The sequence below is a fragment of the Lepeophtheirus salmonis genome, chromosome 11 (genome assembly GCF_016086655.4).
Source record: "Lepeophtheirus salmonis chromosome 11, UVic_Lsal_1.4, whole genome shotgun sequence".
Taxonomy (NCBI): domain Eukaryota; kingdom Metazoa; phylum Arthropoda; class Copepoda; order Siphonostomatoida; family Caligidae; genus Lepeophtheirus; species Lepeophtheirus salmonis.
The window spans coordinates 4,850,029-4,874,903 of record NC_052141.2 but is presented as its reverse complement, the minus strand read 5'-3'; the positions used below and the strand labels follow the sequence as shown (position 1 = coordinate 4,874,903).

General features: G+C 33.1%; 1 protein-coding gene and 1 long non-coding RNA gene across 2 annotated transcripts; both read left to right on the top strand.

Moving 5' to 3' along the window:
- The first annotated feature begins 16,946 nt into the window (after window positions 1–16,946).
- Window positions 16,947–18,674, top strand: LOC139906550 (uncharacterized). The gene is made up of 3 exons (XR_011782159.1): window positions 16,947–17,709; window positions 17,763–17,902; window positions 17,965–18,674. It is a non-coding gene; the product is annotated as an uncharacterized lncRNA (long non-coding RNA).
- Window positions 18,675–19,080: 406 nt separating this feature from the next.
- Window positions 19,081–20,787, top strand: LOC121126163 (lactosylceramide 4-alpha-galactosyltransferase). Its single transcript, XM_040721471.2, has 3 exons — window positions 19,081–19,239; window positions 19,318–19,858; window positions 19,925–20,787. Exons 1-3 carry the CDS (start codon window positions 19,153–19,155, stop codon window positions 20,323–20,325), a joined length of 1,029 nt encoding a protein of 342 aa, XP_040577405.1. The 5' UTR covers window positions 19,081–19,152; the 3' UTR covers window positions 20,326–20,787.
- Window positions 20,788–24,875: the final 4,088 nt, after the last annotated feature.

The following is a 24,875-nucleotide window of genomic DNA, read 5'->3' as shown; positions in this document are numbered from 1 at the left end:
ATAAACAATTCATATCCGTCTCCCATCTATCATTAGTCCTTGATGAATCATGGATCTTGGATTTCATTAGAGTTCGTGTCAAATCAAGAATTATTATATATAATGATGAAAATCCAGTGTAGAATGGGGATGATAAAAAAAAGAAACCAAAAATCAACATGGTAACCCAAACAATTTGAAGAACATTTTGGAAGAGAGAAAGAATAATGCTCATGACGTTTCATTAGATGAGCAACAATAAGCTGTGACACGGACGGAAGGAGAAAATGATATAAACTAGGACATTTGCTAGAATTACTCCGATGTCGATCCCCAATTCTACTCCGATTCCAACAAGGACTTACAAATACAACTCCGCAACAAATCCTCAGGGTTACGCTCCGTCTTTTATGACCAAATACGAACGTTCAAACAGGTTTTTTTTTAATATAATTGAATCTATTTAGGAAAGGATGTTTACTACTCAGACATTAAAAAATAATCACAACTGCTAAGGAAAATCAAGTTTCAATTACAAATTAACGAGCCAGCTAATTAACACAACGGGTTTACATCATTGCTCATGACTTTTCATTAGATCAGCTGCCTCTCACCCTGAAAATTTGTTTACAAACTTATAATTGTTGGACTCAGAGTAGAGTCAAGTCATTATCATGTTAATTTTGGATTTCTTTATTTTAACATGCCCATTCTACACCTGATTGTCATCACTGTATATTTGGTTCATTATTGGTCAAATCGGATCATACGATACAGGGTTATAAAGGAATGAGTGTATACTAAAAACGCTTATTTGCCAGTATTGCGCTTAGTCAGTTCAGGCGTGAATTATCTTGCGTCGAGTATCGAGGTATCAAAGGGAGAAATTTGCCATATTATAGATTTTTACTATTTGAAAGGGAAAAACATTACAAAAGTGATCAAGAAAGTTTCAATGTATACGAGGGCGATTTGTGCTGTACAACAGTGGTTCGAGCGATTTTTCCCCCGGCTCAGTTCTGCCCTCTACTGTGAACAATTCGACCGTGTGAAGGTGGTGATCGAACAGAAGTGGCCAGCATTGGTAAATAGGAGACAAAAAGACAATGCCAGGCCCCATACATCTTTGATGATGTGCTAGAAGATCCAGAAGCTCAGATGAGAAGTTTTTATGCATCTACCCTAGAGTCCGGACCTGGTACTAAGTGACCATAGTTTTTGTCTATAGCCAACGCACTTGGAGGTACAAAGTTGGCCTCAATAGAGACCTGTGATAATTGGTTCTGGATTTTTTTGCTAATAGGTACAAGGCCATCTACGAGATGGCCATTATGAAGTTGGATTCTCGTTGCCAACAAGTTATCGAATAGAACGGGGCATAGTTGCCTTAAATTGGACGATTGTAACACTTCTTATAAAATATTGTAATAAAGCGAAATATGTGAAATTACTAGTTCCCCCGAAAGTATAGTGGTTTCTATACATATAAAACAAAATATATGTATTCTGGTAAGAAGTAAGTTATGAACGCTGTTACTAATTATTCCTCCCTATTTCAAAACCTTTAATGTGCCGAGTGGTCTATTAAACACCTTGAACTTTAAACTTCAACAAGATATAATTTATTTATTAACAATAGAATTTCAAAAAAATTAATACGATAAATAGGTGTGTGTCTGTACGGCAATGATGGCTTCCAGGTGGTGGTGGAAGGCCTGGCACCCGCTGTAGTTGTAGTCCTCTGTCATGGAGTCTCAGTGCTATCTGAAAGTAGCTTTGAGGGTCCTGGTATTTACATAACGGACGCTGCAGGCCTTCCCCTCGACATGCACCCAAAAAGGTGTAGTCAAGGGGATGGAGTTCAAAAGAACTCAAAAGAGTTTTGCAACGGAGGAGATTCATTTTCATTGATAGGGTCAAAAATGACCTCACCACCCTCAAAAAGCTTTTTCCACTCACTTTTTCATAGATCTCTGAACAGTCTTGTGGGGGAACCCCCGGGGTTTCTTGCATGGCCCTCATGGATTTTAGGGACTGGCCTGGCGTTTTTTCTGTTATTCCTCCAGATCTAGTTTGCCCTTTTTGACAGATCCCTTTTTCCTGTCCAACGTTTTGGACTTGGTGACAGCTAAGAGGGTGGTCGTAGAGACTGCCAACAGCTATAGACCCCTGCCAATGAGGGAGTTTTTGTCTTTGATTATAATTTTTTATTTTTTTTATTTAAAGATTTGAAGGTGTTATCCGATCCGATATCAGTAAAGAAATATTATTCTATCCAGGCATGTAAGCGTTCCATTATTTGTGGTTCGGTTCAATTAATTTCATTTAGTTCCGCATTCACAAATTATTCCATTCCGTTCCACATTCTAATCATAAGATAGTACCATATATACTGTACGACAGCAAATCGCAAATTCTACTTTGAATATGTCAGGGAGACCTAATTTGAGAACTATGTTTCAGGATTCATTAGCACAATCATTTGGTGAATATTAGCGTTCAAATGTGCTACAACTGACTATATTCGGTTCATTTATTGTCGAAACTGAGGCCAAAAGCCAACGTATATCCAATTTGATTCTCGCCAAGCACATCACCTGGACAAGAAAAACTGGACCGTTGAGAAACTATAGGAACGACTTTTACCTCGCCTACATGGTTGATGAGGTTCCACCAATCAACGAGAGTAAGTTTCCAGCCTCCTGAATGATGCTGGGAATCGTTGCAATGGCTCGATAATATTTTTTCAGATTTCTGGAAACACAATTTGTGGTTTCTCTTCTTGCCCGACATGAATCTGTTTGACCGTTGTACCTTGGGTTATGTCAAAAGTAGCGCATGTGCTTTCCTCATTCTAGTGTCGATACATCTCAGCCCCCTATGCCACTGCCACAAAATAGGTATCTCAAGCGTAGGTCTCTGATTTATCAGCCTCTTAAATCATATTTAAAAAGTAAAAAATAAATAAACTCTGATTTCTTGAATTTTTTTAAGTACTATTTGAACAGAACGCTAAAATCTCTTTTTCTGACATTAAAAAAAAAAAAAAAAAAAAAAAAAAATGTTCCGTTCAAGGAACGCACGCTCCATGTAACACCGTTCAATTTTGAGTTCCGTTCACAAGGCTGATTCTTACGATATTTCACAAATGATTAGATGTACTTGTGTCCTTGAAACCATTTGTTTTGTTTTGTCACAAGTGGTTTGCAAACGGATTCATATTCTGAGGATACAATATTTAAAAAAATCAAAACTAAATATTGATAAGTAGCTTTTCAGTGACAAGATTCTTATCAGGCTCTGGAATATGAAATAGAGTTGACTCCCTACCTTTCTAATATCAACAAGTCACTCGTTTTGTATTGGAGTTTAATTCATTTTAGAGGGGTTTAAAGTTCATTTTCATAGTTTTATAAAGTTAAAAAGTGTTGTAAGTGCACATCCTTCCTCTTCTGAACCAGCATTATACCTCAGCCATCTTCATTCCACCAATATCTGGATCTTCAATCAAAAGTTAGAACAATGTTCTATTCATTTTATTCTATAACATAATAGGGGCGTTTCTTGTTATAAAAAACACTCTCTAATTAAGCGGAACATTTTTGCCGCCTTCTCACTCAACCTTTGGCGATTGTGAAAAGTGAAAGTGAACAATATAGTAGTAATAAAACAGAACTAAATAAAAATGACGCCAACCTGGAATGGGAGACCGTCACATATAAAATTGGAGTAAGAGGGTAAGATCCCATCCCACGATGGGAAAGGAAGGTTCCAGGGAACGCCAAAACAAAAATAACAAACTTGGAGTCAGAAAATCTAGTTCCATGGATGATCATAATCCGAAACTTCAGCTCTCTGTGCATGAAAAAACTGAAAATCAAAGCTCTTGAAGTAAGAAACAAGAGAGGGAGGGGCATTCTAACGAAACTCCTCCATCGAAATGACCTCAAAATTCAAAGCAGAGCCTGCAAAAAAGCTTTTACAATAGAAGCCTAAGCGTAAATTTCTATCTGCATAAATTGCTAAGGAGGCTACAGGAATCACCATTGTAAGAAGAAATAGTAATCACATCTCCGTTGTTGAGAACGGGACACATACTATATACGTCTCTTATCCACCACAGAATCCTCCACAAAACCGTTACCTGACTATGATGGTCGCCAATACAACAACATGAGAGCGGTGATCCATGTCAGTGATAACACTTCGGAACAATACATTCGAAAGGTTGTCTTGAACGATACACCTCGCTTGCCAGCCTCATGGGGAGAGGTGGAGAAATTGAGAGAAAAAAAAATGTCAAGAAAAGGCTTACTGGCTTCATCAAAGGGGGCACAAGAAACATTGGGGATGATATGCTTGCTCAGATTATTACATATCAATGTAACTCCCTTCTTGTTAGAGGTAAAGTCTAACGGACCAAATCTGAAATAATACAGTTAAGAAAAGTCTTACACCTTGATGTGGATCAAGCAGCATTTGAAGATCTGCAAGCTATTGACTTCACTCTAAAAGTGGCTTCCAAATAAATATTTCCATTAAAAAAAAGTAAATAAATTTTATAATATTGAAATAAAAACTTTTTACGTTTATATATTTTCTTTTTGTTACATTCCAGGCCACATATACAATGTTTATTAGCAAAAAAATCTTACTTATAGTGAGTATGCACATAGTATTCCATAGCACCCCCATTCAAAATTTCCTATCACCACCAATGCTTAAGGACATTAAGGACTTTTGAATATTTGTAAGTGTATCTGTTTTAATTAGTTTATTTATTGTTATGTCATTTTATATTTAATTTTTAGCAACATACATCTCGATGTATTTTGGTATGGTACATTTAAATAAATTAAGTCGTTAGGATGCCAAAAGTGCCATCAAAAATTGAGTGCGAGATTATCCTACAAAATGATTCTGAGGCTGTGGCAATAGCTTTATTTACGACACATATTTTGAGTAATTAACAAACCACGTGTGGCAAATACGTGTGGATTTTTGATGAAGTGTCCATGTGAAAGAAGGGTTGATTATACGGATTATACACAACCCAGAAATATTCTAAGAAGTCATCACAATTTCTTATGGGGATTAGAAAAGACCAGTGCCGTATGTCAGGAAGATTTTTCGGTTCGCGTTACAAGGGTGAACAGTTGATTTTCAGTGGTGAACGTGGGATATTTAAACAGGGCAAATGCTACAGCATAGATTAAATCTTGCAAGAATATCGTCCAATGGACTGTCGGACCATTATTTTCTTCAGGCAAACATTAGGAAAAATAAAATGAAAAGGAAAAACTCTACACAGAAAATCAATGCCGACCTATTCATAAAGGAAGGAATATAATGGAGTATAAAATGCACGGTGCAAGAATGAGAGAAATTTTTTGAACTATACAATTAAGTCAAACAATTTAAACCTCCTTAAATATTTTTAAAATAATAACGGATGAAGATAATGAACGAGATTATAATATACCATGAAACGGTTACATCGACAGCAAATAAATTATGTTCACAAGTCTTGATGTTCTTAACTCGCATGTATACGTGGTGCATGTGTTCTTTATCATGATTAGAAGAAGAAGTTTTTCCTCTCTTTCCTTGACGCAAAGGTGTCAATCAAACTGTCCATGTCTTCATGGAGCACCTTGTCCACTATCACCCTGCCCATGTTCAAGAGGGTGAGGGAGGAGAGCCTCTCCTTGTCCATGGTGGTCCTCACGTGGTTCTTGAGCCTTCTGAGACAGGAGAATAACCGCTCCGCCTCACAGCTGCTGATGGGCATTGAGGCCAGGATAACGATCACCTTGTATAGCTCCGGCATCAGGCGGAACACTCCCAAGCTTATTAACTCCACCGCAATTTGTGACGAAACCATATCTTCTGTGTCAATATCTGCCTAGAGAAACATAAATTTTAAACATATAATGCAAAATGAAACATTATAATATTAACCTTGAATTGCTGGAAGATTGCATGGTCTGACTGGAGCTGCTCGAGTTCAAGTCTGTAGTGCTTGGCGACACGCTCAATGACACAGGTCTCCACTTCACTGTCATTGACGATTGCAATGAGATCCATTGTGATGTTTGTATGGTCGGTGGCAAATCTGCTCTCAAGCTCTAATACAATCTTATTGATTGCAACATCGAAATGTGTTTCACGGAAGTAGGATTCAGTTGTTCCTTTCCACTTTATTCTCCTTGGAATCTTCGCCCCCTTGAATTCCAAATCAATTGAGTCCTCCTGGTCAAATACTGATTTTATCTCAGACGACTTCAACTCAGCAAGTTTCCAGATTGATTCAAAGATTTTCTCATTCTTAAGATCTTCAAGAGTCTTAATCACCATGTTGACGTGTTTCCGGGCCATTGTTAGGTCAACCTTTCTGCCTTGAAGTTCATCTGACAAGCTAGGTATGTGTCGGACGAGTGTCTTTAACAGTTCAATGCCGAAAACAATTTCGTGACTAAAGATGCTGTTGAGCAGAGAAGTTGCAGTTGAACTCGACAATGTATCTTTGTCTTTTCTCATTATTATGAGGGTCTTCATGATTCTGACCATCCCTAGAGATACAGCGTGTACAGCATCGTAGCGGAGACTCCAGCGGGTAGCAGACTGGTTCTTCAGGGTCATCACCTTGGCATGCTCCTCATCTTTATTTGTTATCTTCACCGACTTGTAGATTGCCGACCTCTTTGGTGACCCTTCAATGAAGTTGTATAAAATTTGTACTGTCCCCATTGTATTTCTCAACAGGGTTATATCTGAGAGAAGATCCTTGACTACAAGATTGAGGACATGGGTGTAGCAGTAGATGTAGACATACAGTGTGGCTGCTTCCTTCCACCTGGCGGCAAGACCCTTCTTGATGCCGGATATGTTGGAGACACCGTCCGCGGCCAGGGAGACAGGGCGGGTGGGGTTAAGGCCAAGATCCTTGACAGCCTCGTGAAGCTTCTCAGACAAATATTTGCCGTCAGTCTGGGTAACTTTTACAAACTTGAGGAAGCTCTCTTTCTTGATGCCTTCACTCGTCAGATATCCCAGTGACAGACTGAACTGCTCCGTGTTTGATATATCTGAATCTCATCAACACTTACAGAGAACCAGTAGTCATCATCGCCGGCACAAGTCTTGACATCTTCAATTATATTTTCAGTCACTTTTGAAGACATGGTGGGTGATTATTCCGATATTAAGGTATATAAGTATCTTGTAGTTGCAGATAGATTGTCAGGGTGACCGAGGTTTATGAATGCATTGGGTCGAAATGCCTTTTGACAAGTTTAAGAAAATTTGTTTGCTACGTTCGTAATTTCAGAAGAAATATCAAGTGATAATGGACCAGAATTTACGTCCTACGAAACAAAGGAGTTTTAAAAAAAGTGGGACATCAATCTAACGGACGAGCTGAAGTAGCTGTTGAAAAAGTGAAAAGAATGCTAAAGGAAAATGAAGGTCGAAATGGAACCCTAGAAACGTACAAATTCCTATTAGCAATGCTGATTGTGAGAAATCCTCCAGACCCTCTTACTAGAATATTGCAAGCTTTGGTGATCTTTGGGAAACACACGACAGACTGTCTACCTCACCTGAGCAAATATGAACATAATTTTTTTACCCACAATTAGATCCAAAATGGCGAGATGTATGTAATGCAAGAGCGATTAGCGTTTTTTAATACTCTTGGTATTTGTTCTAAAACCAGAAGAGTGTTGAAAGTTGGTGATAGAGTACTAATATAAAATCAAGATGGACTTCGTGCTAAAATATGGGATAGGACGGGGACTATAATGGAAGTCAGGGAGAATTACGAATACACAGTGAATGTTGATGGATCTGGTAGGTTGACTTTAAGGAATAGACATTTACAACATCCATTTGATGATCCATTAAGGACTCTGAACAACGAATATGAAGATATTTTTTTGAAGTGAACAAGGAACCCATTTGAAAATGGAAAAAATTCAACGCTCACAGATCGAAGACAATCGTCCACAAGAATAAAACAGAAGAGAACATAAGAACTCAGTTCTTGAAAATAGATTTAGCATTCTATAATATATATGTTGCGTGGCTATAAATTATAAACGTTGCGTGAAACAACGTTTTGTATTTTAAATAGTGTAATAGTCTAAAAACCCAAGAAGACTGCAGTCCTGGAACTGGTCCTTATCGCTCTTTTAAGAAAACTACAACAGTTGAAATGAACTAGTTACTAATTACTACGTCATTTGTGTTGCTGAAGATCCATCATAATTCATAACCTCTTTCAAAGAGACAAGATGCCTTAAATTAAAAGTATTATTATTATATGTTATAGCATTATTTTCTTAGTTCTTATTTCTTCAATCCTAGCTAGGAGTGAAGGAAATATAAAGATAGATAGGACCGTACGACAGAAAAACCGATGTATCAGACCGATAAAAAAAAAGACTGAGAGGGACGGGAAAAAAGACTGATAAGGCGATCAGTTCTAGGACTCATCCAACACTAATTTTAGATAAGGAGTAGACTATGGACTTTTTAATATACTTGTAACTGTATCTGCTTTTATCAGTTTCATTATTGTTGTGTAATTTCATATTAATTTTTTTATGTGCAAAATACATCTTGATCATAAATCTCAAGAGGATTTTATCCAGGTTTATTTGTTCCTATTTTTCAAGAGCTTTATTTCTATCAATTGAAATATTGGTCATAATGGAATAAACTGAGCGATTAGTATGCAACAAAGCAACACATTGAATCGTATCAATTTATTTTAGCCTAATTTTATGCGTTCCTGATGTCTTTAAAAAAGATGCTTCTGTTTATGGGTATGTTTTTAGATGTAGGAATAGAGGGTCTTGAAATTTGACTGATTCAAGTTTTTCATTATATTTTTTCTTGGTGATTAAAATTAATTTTAGTGAATGTTTAATTAAAATAAAGGTTTATTTATCTTTAATGTGAGCTGGTAGAGGTAGCGTACATAAATGCTAATGCCATGGACCCACTAATTTCTTCATTGTGTCGTAAAGGTTGAAAGTTATAGAACTTATTTACTTCTTTAATGTTTAGCGTTGTTCTTGATTTCATAGATTCTGCTCTTTCTCTAAAGTTCTTTATCTAGGCTAAATTATACTCTCTTTAAATGAAATTTTTGAGTAATAAATTATCTCAGTTTTTCAATATAATTCAAGTTTTTGATTTGAAAGATCTATTTATTGTTAAAATAAAGGACTTCAATATGTTTATTTGACAAAAAAAAAAGTATAAATACTAAGACATGTACATACAATAGGTTGTCCCAATGTATATCAAGGAAATTTCTTAATGCATAATCTGGATCCGAATTTTTAGACCTGAAAAATACCCAAATATTTCGGTATATATATAAGATCCGATACAGATGTGAGAAAATGTGGATCATTCTTATCTTTATACGTATGTCTAATAGATTTGTTATCCTCAAATTCCAAAAACGTCTTTGTTGCATCTCCTCATAATTAGCATTGACAGATTCATCCAAAGTTGATTACAACAATTTACAATTATTAAAAGGAAAGATTTAGAAGGAAAGACACACAAGATGCAAATCTTGATTATCGTCAAAAAACTGAAAGAGAATATGTTCAATTGATATTAATGGATAAAACTTCTCTTTTCCATAAAAAATTAATTCATCTTTCAATTGCCAGACAAATACAAGTATTAAAAAAAATTACTGGAAAACATAATTAGTGAAGAACATTATTATGTCTTCCTGCTCTTAATGAAGCCATACATGTTTAATGGAAATATAACATGCAGTCACATTTTTGTATTGATCAAGGAGTTGCCATTAACTTATTCCAGGATCCGATTTTTCATCAAGGAAGAGTAGATAACCTAAAGTTGTACTAGGAATATGTGAGGAATACAAATTGAAAGGTAGTTTTATTAAGAGGACCTTGTTTTGTTCCTTGGAACTTTTCATAAAAATGTCGATGGTTTATTAATCCAAACAAAATATATAAAATATGTACAAGATCATCTGTATAAATATAAAATAGAGTTTGTTTGTGTGATCTTTATGCGTGCCCCCACACCATTGAACCTAGGACGCTGAAATTTTGCATGGGTGCCACCTCTTTCGAATCTGGTGAGGTTAAGACTAAGGCTAAGAAGGTGATATCGAAGTTCATTCTCCAACTTTCTTATCTTTGTAAGTAAGAGCCGTTATCAGGAAATTTTGTTATCATATATCAAGGGCTCCTTTCCCCATAATTCCTAGATACCTCCAACGTTATTGGGGTAGCTCTTTCATTTTAAATTAAAGTTCAGACTTTCAACTATCAAAGAAGATACTTTAAAACTTTATGAATATATTCGTCTTGAAGCTATGAGCCTCCATAAAAAACACCGATTTTCAACTATAAATAAGGATAACTCGAGTCATCGAGTTAACTCGCGTTTGGCTGATTTTTATCTGTCTCAATACATAAACAATTTTTTTCGGTCTTAATCATCTATGGACCGATTTACACGTCTATCCAGATTGATGAGTTGTAAAAATAGGATTTATGCAACACTTATCAAGTTAAACTTCATATGACGTTTTGTGTACGTGTTCACAACTTTGGAACACACATCTTGTCATCAAAAATGTATCAATAGAATCCATCTATACTGAATTTTTTTTTGGGGACCGGTCCAGACTGAACATCTTTAAAGGATCAAACCAGTTTGTTCTTCTAAAAACCACAACAGTATTAGAGAGGTCTAGGATTTTCTGACCGAAACCTAACACAAATTGCAACTTCTTCACTTCATTGATGAAAAATTTAATTATAATTATGATTTTTGCGAATACTAAATTCTCATTGACGTCAATCATTTCCTACAGCGTATAAGAACAAGCTCTAGTAAACATTTAATTAATTAACTTTTCCAATAATTGATACATTCTACTTTCATTGAAATATCAAACTATCATGGATTACATTTGTTTGTACATATCAAACACTTGTACAATATTCTATGATGAGAAAAAACCCATCTGTATACAATTAAAAAAAATTGTATGCGAATTTTTGTGCTTGGAGACTTGTGAGAAATTGTCTGAACGTTTCGAATGTTTCATCCTTCCACGTTAGCTTTAAATGTCTTAGATATCAATTTTTCCCAGGCAGCATTAATTGTAATTGAAAAAATAATCTAAAAAATTTCAGGAAAGTTAGGTTCACCCATAATTGACGTATTATAATCTTGCGTTCATAACTTAAAATGATACCTTTTGAAACATTTTATAGCCTATCTTCATTTAAAGACTTTAAGACATTGTTAAAGATTTGGCCCCGGTGTCATTGCAAAAAGTGTGAAAAAAATATTTAGTGTAGAAAACACACATTGAGAATTGACTCATAATTCTTTTCAAGGGTAAAAATATCTGTAAATAATGATTTTTTAAGTTTCAATCCTCTATTTTGTGTTGTTTACCCAATAAATTTGAATTTGTGACCAATTTCCCCCAAAATTGGCAGTTCTTCTATGACAAAATTTTTGAAATCCCGATTTTGTAGACCTATAGAATCTACAATGTACATTAAAAACATTATAGTGTTCAAATGATAGATATTGGTCAGTACTTTAAAATAAAACTGTTTGTTCAGTTGTTTTTTTTTATAACTTTTGTGCAATGGCCGATAAAAAAATATGTTTCTAGCGACAAAAGGAATCAAAAATTCACACTTTTAGATAAATTTCTTTTTTTAGGTAACCATATCTACTGAGAAAAAAGGACTATAGTCTTGATTTATAATAATGTTATTGTAAATTTAATTAGCTTTAAATTGATTCCTAATTTATACTATTTCTTGTATAGGAACCTTAAAAAAATATATATATTAAGCATATTCTCTAATTTTATTGAATTGTTAAAAAAATACCGTCGGTCATTTAACTGGATGATATATAAAAACATTTAAAGCTGGATACTTGAAAATTTGTTTGTTTGTACCTGAAATAGTATATTTTAGGCTGATGTGTTTATTTTCACTTACCAGCAGTAATATTTCCGAATTTTTTTTTACGATTTAAACATTTAAAATTTTATGCAAAATTTTGGATTACAAGAAGCCTCAACTAAAGTCCATTTAAGACAATAAATTATTGTCAATTTTATAATATCAAAAATTTCTCATATTTTATTTTATATTGAGGAAAAAAATAATATATTAATCCAAAGAAGTAGCTGAATCCGGGAACTTATTTTTAGGGACATCCCATATATTGATGACATAGCTATATGGGTATATCAACTAAAAAATATGATTGAGTAAAAATCTAGTTATTGAGAAATTCTCATTTTATTTATTTAATATAAAAGTTAGAACTGGTATGATTTAGTACGGATAAATAACTTTAGAGAAAGCGCAGAAACTATGAAATCCAGAACAACGCTAAAAATAGTGATGGGCAAGTTAATTTATCTCTTTAACTAATTAAGTTAAAGTTAATTATTATTTTATTTTTCTATAACTAGTTGAATTAAAATTAATTTCAATTTCTATGAAAATTAACTAGTTAAAGATAATTTTGAGTTTTTCCTTTTTTAACAGGTTAAGTCAAAGTTAATTAACTTAAGAATAATTTAAGTGAAATTAACTAACCGAACCTGGGTTAAATTAATGTTAAAAATAACAGTATAAGTTTTTTTTATTTTTTACTAGTTAAGTTGAAGTTAATATAGTTAAAATCAATTTAAGTTAAATTAACTCATCCAACCTTGGTTAAGTTAAAATTAATTTCGATATTAAAAAATAATTATTTAAGTTAGTCCATTGAGAGATTTATTAAGGCTTTCTAATATATATTATTCTGTCTGTCCCTCTGGATGTAATTTTCTCCACTTCCAATTGAACGATCAGGAAAAAAAATACAAATTCAAGTTACTACTAAAATAGAAGTCTAAGGTAGCTAAAATTTTACAATTTTGAGTTTCTATCTAACTTAAAACTATATGTAAAATTATAAAACTATAGGAGATAATATAAAAACGATATTTTCTACGACACCGAGAAAATATCCTTTTTTTAAATTTCATGTAGACTGACTCAGTTGAAAAGTTTAATAAAATAGATAATATCGACGCAGAGTTTACCTAAATAATCGGAGAACTAACGGTTACACAAAGACAGTTTTTTTAGTATTTTAACTTAGAAAAAACAAAATAAATTTAATTTTAACTAATTAACTTAATCAAGTTAAGTTAAAATGAAGATAAAGCATTTAAAAAAATAAACAAGTTAAGTTAAAAGTTAATTTTGATGAATTAAAAGTTAACTAGTTAAATAGAAAGTTAAAATAACACTGTTTCAATAATTAACCAGCTAAGTTAAAAGGTAATTAACTTAACTTATTAACTTATCTAAGTTAAGTTAAGTAGAATTAACTTTCCCAACTCTGGCTAAAAATCAAAGGAGCAATTAAGTTACATAAAACTTTGAATCTTTACGTGACAGCAAAGAAATTAGTGGGCCTGGGGTATTCTCGTTTCTGTACGCTTTTAGTTTAGTATTACTTATTCAAACTTACTCATTATAAGATCTGTTATTCGTACATCAGAGACTAAGATATGTCGGGTTTCATTGAGGAAATATCACCATAAACATTCTCCCATAATTATATAATATACACAAATGCAAAATATCAGCTAAATGTGCATTGTAATACTAATTTCTCTTTATTTGATGAACCACCCAATTATAATACGTATCTCAAGTCCAAGAATTGAAATTAAATATTTTGAAATCTTTGCTCCAGCTGTTGTATAGCTTTATTTCAATGAATTGAGACATTTGTCTTAATGAAGTAAACTGAGGGATTAGTATGAATCAAATCAGGACTTTCAAGCACTCCAAGTTATTTTAGCCTTCATATATTCTTTTCGTTGTTCAACAAAAATTGAAGACCATATATGATTATACAATATATACTAACTTAAAGAAGAAGGCTTTAATAAAAATTCACAAGTCTTTTTACATATTTATTTTATATTAAGAAATAAAAAAATAATTTATTAGTAGGAAATTATTATATATATAAATACAAATTAACTTTGAACTAAAAAAAAAAATATTAAGAATTACATATATTGTTTTATCATTAAATCAAAGACAATGTACTACGTAGGTTCCTATATATATTTCTGGCCTAATGATGAAAATGCGAATATTTGTCATCAAAACTGGCTTTATTGTTTTCAAAGTATTTTCCAGCATGATTTATACACTTTTGAATACGCTCAACCCAATTGTCGAAGCTCTTTTTCCACTCCGATTGAGACACCTCCAAAACATGGTTTTTCAACGCTTCAACAGCATCTTCTGGCGGCAAAAATTGTTGATCATGCATTTTTTTCTTGATGTGCAGGAATAAAAAGAAGTCATTTTTGCCAAGTCAGGGCTGTACGGCGAATCACCCATCAATTCGACGTTTTGGCCGGTCAAAAAAGTGATTGCTTCAGCCGATGTGTGAGAGCTCGCATTGTCATGGTGAACAATGATTCGTCTTCTCTTGTTCGTTTTTCGAATTTCTTCGAAGACTTCAGGCAAAAAAGTTGTGATATACCCCCTGAACAGTCTGTGTAAGAGAATATGAACAGTATGTAGTTTTACCCATGTGAATTAATGATTTGGTCCCCATAGTGTGTTTTATTAACTTCTTGTGTCAATATTAACGCCGCTTTGTTTTTGTTTATATATGTCGAATGTAGAAAGTTGTGAATATTCTTACATATCCTAACATGCATTTTGAAAGCCTACTTTCGTTTTTCCTTTCTATCCAGTAAAGCCCTATATTTAATTAATATTGTCATTTAATTGGATGGAAGCTGAGATCCCTTTATTTTTTTAAAGCAGATTAGTTACCTCCGTGACCTTTTTCTCAAACTTTGGAATATTTTAAGACATATATGTTTTTTAAGACATTACATATTACACTCCAGGTCGTTTGTATCATCCTGGTACAACTAGCAGCTGACTCAAGACACGGACTGAGTATATTTCAAACATATCGAACGTGGTTAGTCCCCTCCATCCTCCTATAAAAAGGCGACTTAATAAAATCCACGAACTCATACTCCATCCCCGAATTTTAATTCTTCTATCCAATTAGTGTGGTAACGGATATTAAATGTACTATAGCCTTTAATTGGCTTAAATACCATCACATGGTAGGCCTCATGATTACGGAGGATTTTTTATCGGCTAACGTGGAATCAACTCTTAAAGTTGTACTCAAAGAATCCTCTCTACATATCAAAGTTTGACATCTTTCTCCCTTTGGACTGGTTTTGTGGAGGAATGCTTTATTCTACTTTTTTTTCGGCGTCTGCATGTCCTCTCCAATGTTTTATTTGGTGATGTTTAACAGACACTTATTTGCATCTTTGTCCATGTGGATGCTCCTTCAGAGATTCATTGAGATGTGCTACATATAAACCGTATTATTCTTTTTTTGTATTCATAACCTTTTTCACGAGCAAATGTCTTTGTTGGTTCTGTTTTTTTCAGGCTATCATGACTACTTTATTTATGTGTAGCCTAATGAGGCAGTAATTTGCCCAAACTGTTGTTGACCTTCTCTAACTTGTTGACACTTCTTTGCAGTATCTCTAAATTTTTGTCCTTTTTCACTCATCAAGTGTTTTTTGGATATTATTTGGATCGTCGTATACATATAAAAATTAATTCTTTATTTACGAAAATCAATTATTTCTTTTGTTTTTTGTTTCAGTCATTGAAACTTTTTGTTTTTCTTTGCCGTTTTTCCCTCTCCCTTTTTTCCATGATTTGTCTACCCAGTAACGTTTGCTGGGCCTTTTAGCATTTAACCCTTGAAGCCAAATTTATCTAAATAAGTTAGGACCAAGTTAGACACAACAAAAAAGGTCTTTTTTGTTGTGTCCACCTCTTGGTTAACCTATCTTCCTATGTATCTATTTTGTTTATTTATTTATATATGCCCTTGAAGAATTGCACTGTTGTGCACCCAATAAATTCGTTGTGGGTTAGGTTGTGTGGATGCTGGGAATGCCTGTCCATGGTGGGACAATAAAGACCATAATCATGAACGACATAACTTCCCCAATAGCTATGGGCTTGTCATCTTGGTCAACTTTACACGCTTAAGGTTGACATCTAGACTGAGCTGGTACTTCTGAGATATTTTTATAACCCCCCTCTCCAGGGCTCTGTTCACAGTCGGGCTATCCATAGTATCTCCTCTTAAATTAAAAACTGCAATGTTCTAATTTTTACCTTAAATTCTAAAATATATTTTTATACATACCGGTAGTTGCATAAATACGCAGACTATTTGTGGCAAATAATTTAATGTGTAATAAAGTTCGTATGACGTATTTTTTTTGAGAATTATATAATAGGAATTTATTCTGGTATAAAATTTAACATAATTACTGAATATAACCGCCATCAGCTGCTATGACACCCTCCAAGGGCCCGTGGAAGGCCTTGCACACATTGATGATGTAATGGTCTTCCATGGCTGCCCATTCAATTCAACGGTTGAAACTATGACAGGATCCATTTACTTTCAGTTTCAGATAAAATTTTCTAGATGTGAAATATATTATTAATAATTATTAATTAGGTACTACAACAATGATTAGTTATTGGAGTGTCCTTTTCTACTCAAGCAAATTGCAATCGTGGAATAGCCTTTTAAGTAAACAAACAATTGTTTCTCTTATTTGTTTATTAAATAAGATAATTGAATTGAATTACCTTTAAATGATATGGGCTTGAACATGAGTAAATCACACTTACTTCAACATTAAACCCTCGAACCCGTTTTTCCTTTTTTTTTTTCTCTCTCTCTCGTTAAAAAGGGTAGATCTCATAAGAAAATGGTTGAAGTTACTGAAAAGGGAGAGGTTTTGTCAAAAGGTCTTCAAAAAATAGAGGAATCTAATTCAATCAAGATGGAATAAAGAAGAATAAAGGAGGAAGAGAAATTCTGCGAATGTAAGCAATTCAGTTAAGTTATAGATAAGGGTGATAAATTTGGTAAGAATAGAAAAGCGTGCGAGGAGAAAAGAAGAATTACTTATGGCATCATTGATTAAATAATATACATCTTCTTCTATCAATCATGAACGTTATCATTCCCGCCTTTATTATTCAATATTAATATAATATGAGATGGTGATAGTCGATAGAGAACTGAATAAAATCCCCAAAATGACGTTGCCTTCTGTCTGGATTTATGAAAATGGAGGCCCAGGAATTTGGAAAATACTTACCGGATGAGAAACAGATGGTTTGTCGGATTTGTCGATATAAATGTGCCTTTAGTCCCCTGTCTAGAATTACACGCCACTCATTATCCTCATCTCATAACAAGAGTATGGATATTCATCTATAAAATCAATTTGACGATGAATACATCAAGTCAGACTTTAACTTTGATCTAACAACGATACTTATTGCATGTAATATAACCTTATCCATTGCTAATCATCTACGTTCAAAAAATTTATGGACAAATACAAGGGTAAACATATCCCTTCCCGAGGAACCATCATTAAATTAATGGAGGACGTTGGTACTGATGTCATATGTAGAAATACATATAAAAATGTTTTGAGTCATCCACACCAAATGACGATCATGTTATCACTAAAAAGTATTTACGAATATCGAAACGGAACTCTGAATTTTGTACTATCTCACAGTAAGTATTCAATTTTTTTTTAAATCTAACCATAAAATATGATTCTATTTTAGCTAAACATATCAAGAATTATGATACACAACTCAGTAAAGGGCAAAAACAACTGCTTAAATGGTCACAACAACGGGGATAGTAGCTTTGGATGGTTTGCAACTAGTTTGTCTGAGACTACTTACTTCGCTTTAAGACTTGGGTATGATAATTAGGTTTTCCAATATTACATAGTCAATAAATATTACTTTTTTATCACTAAAGGCTTAGCTATGGTTGATGGGCTCCAAGAAATGGTGTTCAGAAAACTCATAAAAGGCAAAAACAACTGTTTAAATGGTCACAACAACGAGGGTAGTTACATTGGGTGTTGCATTATAATTAACAATTGTGTATATCTATCATGATAATAGTATGTTGTTATATAAGCATAAATAACGGGGAAAATATCTTTTTTTGATTCTCTTAATAAGGAGTAATATCGCCGGACATTACTACATAATTAGCTTTTGCTCTAAATCTTTACGATGAATTTATTTATAAAATCTTTTTATTAGTATATTTATTGTCTAATTTTATGATTTTGACATTTACTTTATTATTAATAATTAGTTAGACCTCATCGGTAGAGATATATCTATCCTGTGCACAAATGTATATAGCAACTTCCACGAAGAAGAGGGGTGATTATCTTTTTGATTAAACTCCACGTCTCGCTTGTGTATTGCAACCTAAAGTTATGACATATTTAACTGAATTCCGATGTCAGAACAAGAATATATTATTTGGATCAATCTATTATTTCAATATTCTGTATTTATAATTTATTATTATTAATAGTTATATGATTTTAATTGTTTAATTTTGTATATTTAACTTAAATGTTTAATGGTTTATTTTTTAGTATGTAGATTATATTTAATTAAAGCCTTCTTTTTTAAACTTTGAGCTTCAAATATATTTCAAATACTCTACTTTGTCGTTTTATTAGCTATTATTCTGAGAATAAGGTTCATAATGAATTACAATTTCATGGAGTGTGACGTTTTCAAATCTACTGTAACGGATAAAAAACGTCGAAGTCAATTATACGTAGTATATCTTCATTAAACATTTTGCTAATAAATACATTAGTTATACCCTCAAAAATCATAATAAAGCAGGCAGATGATAATCACATCAGTATTTTAAACAATGATACCATATGTCTTTTTTTTCCCCCTCCTCCTCGCACGCGTTTTTCTCTACAATATTATCAACTATAGTTATAGATAAAAGGGAATGTTGTGTCAACCCAAGGCATCATAGTACGTAGAAAAATATGTTCTCTTGTTTATTATTAAGTCGCGGATTTAATTATTTTCATCTGATATTCAAACAGATGTCATTTAATATTTGCTATGTATAAAAATCCAAGAAAGGATAGATCCCATTTCCAGAGAAGGTACAAACATGCTCCGATCATTAAAAGTTAGTTTAGTCTGTGTAATTGTCGCTCTTTCATTGTTTACTACGTGGAGCATACTCGTCATTCAAAAAGTAAGTTAATTATCTAAAAAAAAACCTCAGACAATTGCTATTATTGATATAAAACCATATATAATTTCATTTGTACAGTTCTACAAATTTGACTATCTCCAATCCTACAAAGAGCTCTCCTTCTCAAATGATTCTCAAATACCCTTATTTGTTAAAACCATCAAAAATCACACCATGTTTTTTGAAGCAAATATTCCAAAAGACACAAGTTTCTTCTTGATGGAGACCTCAGGAAAATCCCGTTTGACATTGAAGGAATTATGTGCCCTTGAGAGTGCAGCTAGGCTTCATCCAAAACGAAAGGCCTTTTTTTTAATGACGAATAAAACTTACGAAAGAAGTGCAGCCGTTCTTGAGATCATGGAAAAATATTCTAATATTCAACTCCTTAGTATTGATTTAACATACGTTTTTAAAGGAACAGTCATAGAGAATCTTTGGCTTAAAAACAGAATTCAAAATAGTGCTCACTATAACTCCCACATGAGTGATATTTTACGATGTTGGTTCCTCTATAATTATGGGGGGACTTATTTGGACACAGATGTTATTGTTCTCAAGGAATTGCCTCTCAATTATAGTTATGCTGGAGTTGAGAACATGGAATCATTTTTAATTAGTAAGACAAACGAAATATTTATGGCAAACCATATTAATATCGCTATTTCTTTTTTCTTTACTTCAGCGGGGAGTGTCATACATTTCACTCACCATCACAAACTTTTAAAAATGATTCTTACTGATATTTCCCACAACTTTGATGGAGTCGCATGGATCAATAATGGACCTGCAATGTTTACTAACAACATCATCAAACTTTGTAAAGCCAATACCATGAAAACAATCAATGATGCCAAATGCCATAATTTTAAACTCCTTCCTCCAAATGCATTTTTTCCAGTTTATTATCCATCCTGGCAACTGTATTTTGATAGTGGCTCCAGGGAAGAAATAAAAAAACGACTGAAGGATAGTTTAATAGCACACTATTGGGGAAAATTATCATCAAAAACAAAAATTAAATCAGGAATGCCGATTCATGACTTGGCTCTTGAAAAGTGCCCCCTTACAGCAAAATACTTTTAATAGATGAGAGTAATGTAAATTTTGATTATATTTACATACAAAAATAATGAAATACTGAAATGATTCACTCAGGAATCAATATATCAATTTGTACAAAACCACAACAATTATAATTGAGTAAAAAAATAAACAGGTATTACACTAAAACATTCATTATACTTAAGATTATTTGAATATGATACGTAAGTTATAATCATAGAATGGAAACATTCCCCGAAAAAACAATAGAAAAAAAAAACATATTCAATTTTTTTATTTAAATGTGCGTTTCATTACTTGATCATCATTCAGTATGGACGGTAAGACTCACATTTTCTTAAAAAAATAATCATAAAATAATAAAACAAGAAATGTTGGAATTTTGACATCTACAGGTATAATAGGATGAATACATATTCATTCAGATTCAAATATAGCATACTAAGTGAATTATAAATTTATTAATAGACTCAATCCTTTTAATTTATTCTAGAACGCTTCATTTCTGTATTTAAGTATGCTTTTTCACAATATGAGACCTTCCATCTACTTTAGTGGGTAAACCATACATAACTCGGTCAGATCTCCTCTGGCCACATATCTCAGTCAACAGATGGACTCCAAGAGAACTCATCACGTCCCTCCTTCGAATACTCAATTCGTATTTTCGTGATTCTTTGAAGTATTCATAAACTGAATAATTTGAAAAAGTCGAGATTCTTCTCCTATTCATCCTTCAATATATTCTTTGTTTTGCTTTGCGTCCCTCCGCTTGATGTAGTGAAGTTATTTCCATATTATTGAAAGGTTGTGAGAGTTGAATCTCAACTATCCTCTGTCGCTGTCTCCAATTTCGAAATAGAAAGAGAAAACATTACATTAAGTTTTAGCCATATAAAAATTTATAAAAAATAACACATTTAAAAAACAATAATTGCTTAGAGCAAGATCACACTCTATTCATTCAGACTGGAAAAAGTGGACTTTATGGTCACCAAGAGTTATGTTAGGAACAAAGGAAGATAGAGGTAATCAAAGGATGATGATAGATACTTTAATTCCGTATTCCACGTGTGACGAAAATTAGGGCGAGGAAGTAAGCCAAGCTATATCTCAGAAGAGATTAGAGTAAACTCCTTCATTGGGAATTTGATTGACGAATTGTAACAAAGAAGGGATCCATTTAAAGAGTGTAAATACTTTAAATATTTCAAATATAATAAATAATTAATATATTTAAATTCGTTTTTTAAATTTACTACATATAAATTATTCATTTATTTATTAAATACAAAACAAATATGTCAAATGGCTAATGTATTTATTTTAAAACTTTCTTCTTTGAGTTAGTATACAATCATCAATGGTCTTCACTTTTTCTTTGTAGAAAAAAATGCAATTGGTTTTCGTATTTAATTATTAATCCTTAATATTCTTGTATAATCAGTAAAGTAATTCATTACATTTAGAGACAGAATTGTTTTTGAGGCCTGAGGAATATTTTGACTAAGGCCACCTTTCAACTTTTATGGAAGCAGGTTTAATCTATTTAGTACCATAAGGGACAAAGATCCCAGTTATGTACAGAACAGATGACAACACAACTTATATAAAGTAAATAAATATTTACCAAAATTATCCATTTAGAACATAATATTTAAAATATATGTATGAATGTACACAAATATTCATCATCAAGTCAAATGTTCATTTGTCTCCAGCAAAGTTGTAACCCTAAGAAAAGCGCGGAAAAACAATCAAATCAGAGGCCATGTACGTTCCATATAAATATATATTGTCTACAAGTTCAAAATATCAAATAAATATGCATTTTAATACTGAGTTCTCTTGATTTGATTATCCACCTATTTTTTTCTTCCATGAACGTCCCTTTAAATACTTGATGCATGGGCTGAAACACGGGTTTTGTTGTTCAAAATTGGCATTTTTTAAATTATTATTATTTATTTATTTTAATTTGCTTTGTGAAGCGGAATCCCCAAGGGACTTTTTAAGTCATTGGTTAACTTGAAAGGTATTTTTTCACATCGGGAAGCATTGTCAAATTAAAACACGAAATTGTTTTTGAAAAATTTAGATATATGCTTACTTAGAGGTTATTAAATGACCTGATTTAATGTAATATAATCCGAGATAGATATCAAAACATAGCACGTTTTTGGATAATAATTGTGACATTTATCCGATAATATACAATATTATTCCTTGCTGGGGTTAAAGATTCTCTCAAGGAATTAATATAGTGGAAAGAATTATACGTAATATTCATAAATGACTTACACCTTTTATTTTATATTGATCCTGACAAAATTTATATCCATGATTAAGCTCTAGGAAACATCATACGTATATATTGTATATCAACTTTGCCAATAATTGATGCATTGTGTTTTAATGTAGTATCAAATTGGGATTGATTACATTTTTCTTTATAAAACACTTGTAAGTCATTTATTAATATTGGCATTACACAAAAACAAACAGCTCTATACCTTTTTTTTTAAAAAGATGTGTATGTATCTAATTATACAATCTACACGGTCTAAAATGTATCACTCTTTGAAAATTACAAAAATTAATATAGTATATTCCCAAAAATATCATCAAATTTGGAAAATTTAATTCATAAATACAATCAAGAACATCTTATTTAGATTTTCGACCAATATAGTCACATTTTGAATTAATGACGAGGTCCAGCCTGGTACTAGACTTTGCACAGAAGTTAAAGAGAAAAATCGGCTCTATGTTGACTAATACAGTGAAAATTGCGCCTTTCAGTTGGTCCTTTGTTGTGTGTTGGACTCCCGAAAGCTTCCCCTTGAGGCTCCTAAAAATACTAATGTCAAGGGGGACAGTTGTGGCTGTGGGGAGGCCAAGAGTCTTGATTTTCAATCTTGTTGAGGAGGATTTTGCTGCAAGACACACGACGCTTTACTCAATCCAAAGGCTTCAAATCCTGACGAGGAGTTCTCTTGTAGTCACTAAGCCTTGCTTCACGAAGCGGCGCATTGTAGTCTGGCTCTTGCCAAATCACAGGCAAGGTCATTAACGGTCATTTTGTTTCTTGTGTCTTCAATTGCCTCAACCGATTCTTTTGGCATCGTTGGCCTTGACCTTATGAAAGCTTTTAGTATACCTTTCGTGGTAACCCAGTACACAGTTGAGCGATTAAAGTCTAGCACTTCAGAGATATTTGTAGGTGATTTGCACACGCAGATAGCTCCGGAATTGCAGCTCTGTGCTGCTTCATATTTTAGGTTATGACACTTGTATTTTTCAATTTATCTTACTTATTTTTTTTTTTAATAGTTTCTTTTTAAATTTGCTTATAATAAGTTATTTGGGTTAAATATCGAGGTATATTTAAAAAAGAAGGTGTTGTATTTTAGACTGAGGGGCTGGATCAATGTAAGTAATTGATAACTTTTGATTGAGTCCAAACGCACCTTCAAAAATAAAAGTATTTAGGTAGGGTGGGATCTAATAGGTTATTTTTTATGTTAGGAGGCCTACCCCAATAAATAGTGTCTACATGTAAAATGTTTCATGCTTCCATTTTAGCATTTTATGACTCAGCTATCAATTTCCCCTAGACAGCATTAATTTGCAATATACAAATAACTAAGAAAGTTACAGGTAAAAAAAAGTCTGGTACATCCCAAGACAATTTAAACAAAAAAAAAAATTGTCAAGGACAAAAACAATATCTTAATCTGAAGAAACAAATAAATGCATTGAAGGATCGGGGATGTGTATGTTGGTAGCGGAGAAATACGTTTAGAAAGAGTAAAAAACAATAAAAGTAAAGGACATGAAATACTTTTTGAGGCTCACCACATATATTGGTGACATAGCCACATATATATTTCATTTTACTGCCAACTATCATGAGCCAAAACATAGATGATATACTTTTGTACCTTGTCCCTCTCCCACCGTTTGTCCCATTGGCAAACTTCCCGTCCTATGGTTAAGTAGCCCGCCTTGTCAACTAATGCCAAACCAAGAAAGAGGAGAAGACCTGGACGTGCGTCAACCCCACGCCCATCCTTCATAGCCCCCTGAGTCTCTACTTCTGCTGAATCTATCCATGCGCTCTCTCAAACGCAGCCTCAAACTTGTACTGGGATCGTTTTATGTTTCATCAACCGAATATTCGAAATTCGTTAAGGTTGAAAACTCCTTAACCCTTCAGAACTGTCGTAGACCAGCCCATTACGGGAATCTTTCAGCCTGATGATGAGACAGTCTTGGAATTCCTCGGATATCTTTGGGACAACTCACTTACAATGACCGATGGTAGACTAGAGTTGTTGTTCTGGAGTTTCCCATGGTCCAGTTTTTTCTTGTCTTCTTACTTTGCTTGGCACGAATAAAATAGGCTATACTTTGCCATTTTGGCCTCCATCTCGAATAATGAATCCACCGATTTTAGTCACTTATAGCTCATTAGAACGCTAATATTTACCGAATTAGTATGTTTAAAATTTTGACAAGTATTCCTCAAATGAGGTCTCCCAGACACTATCAAACTGGATGTCGCAATT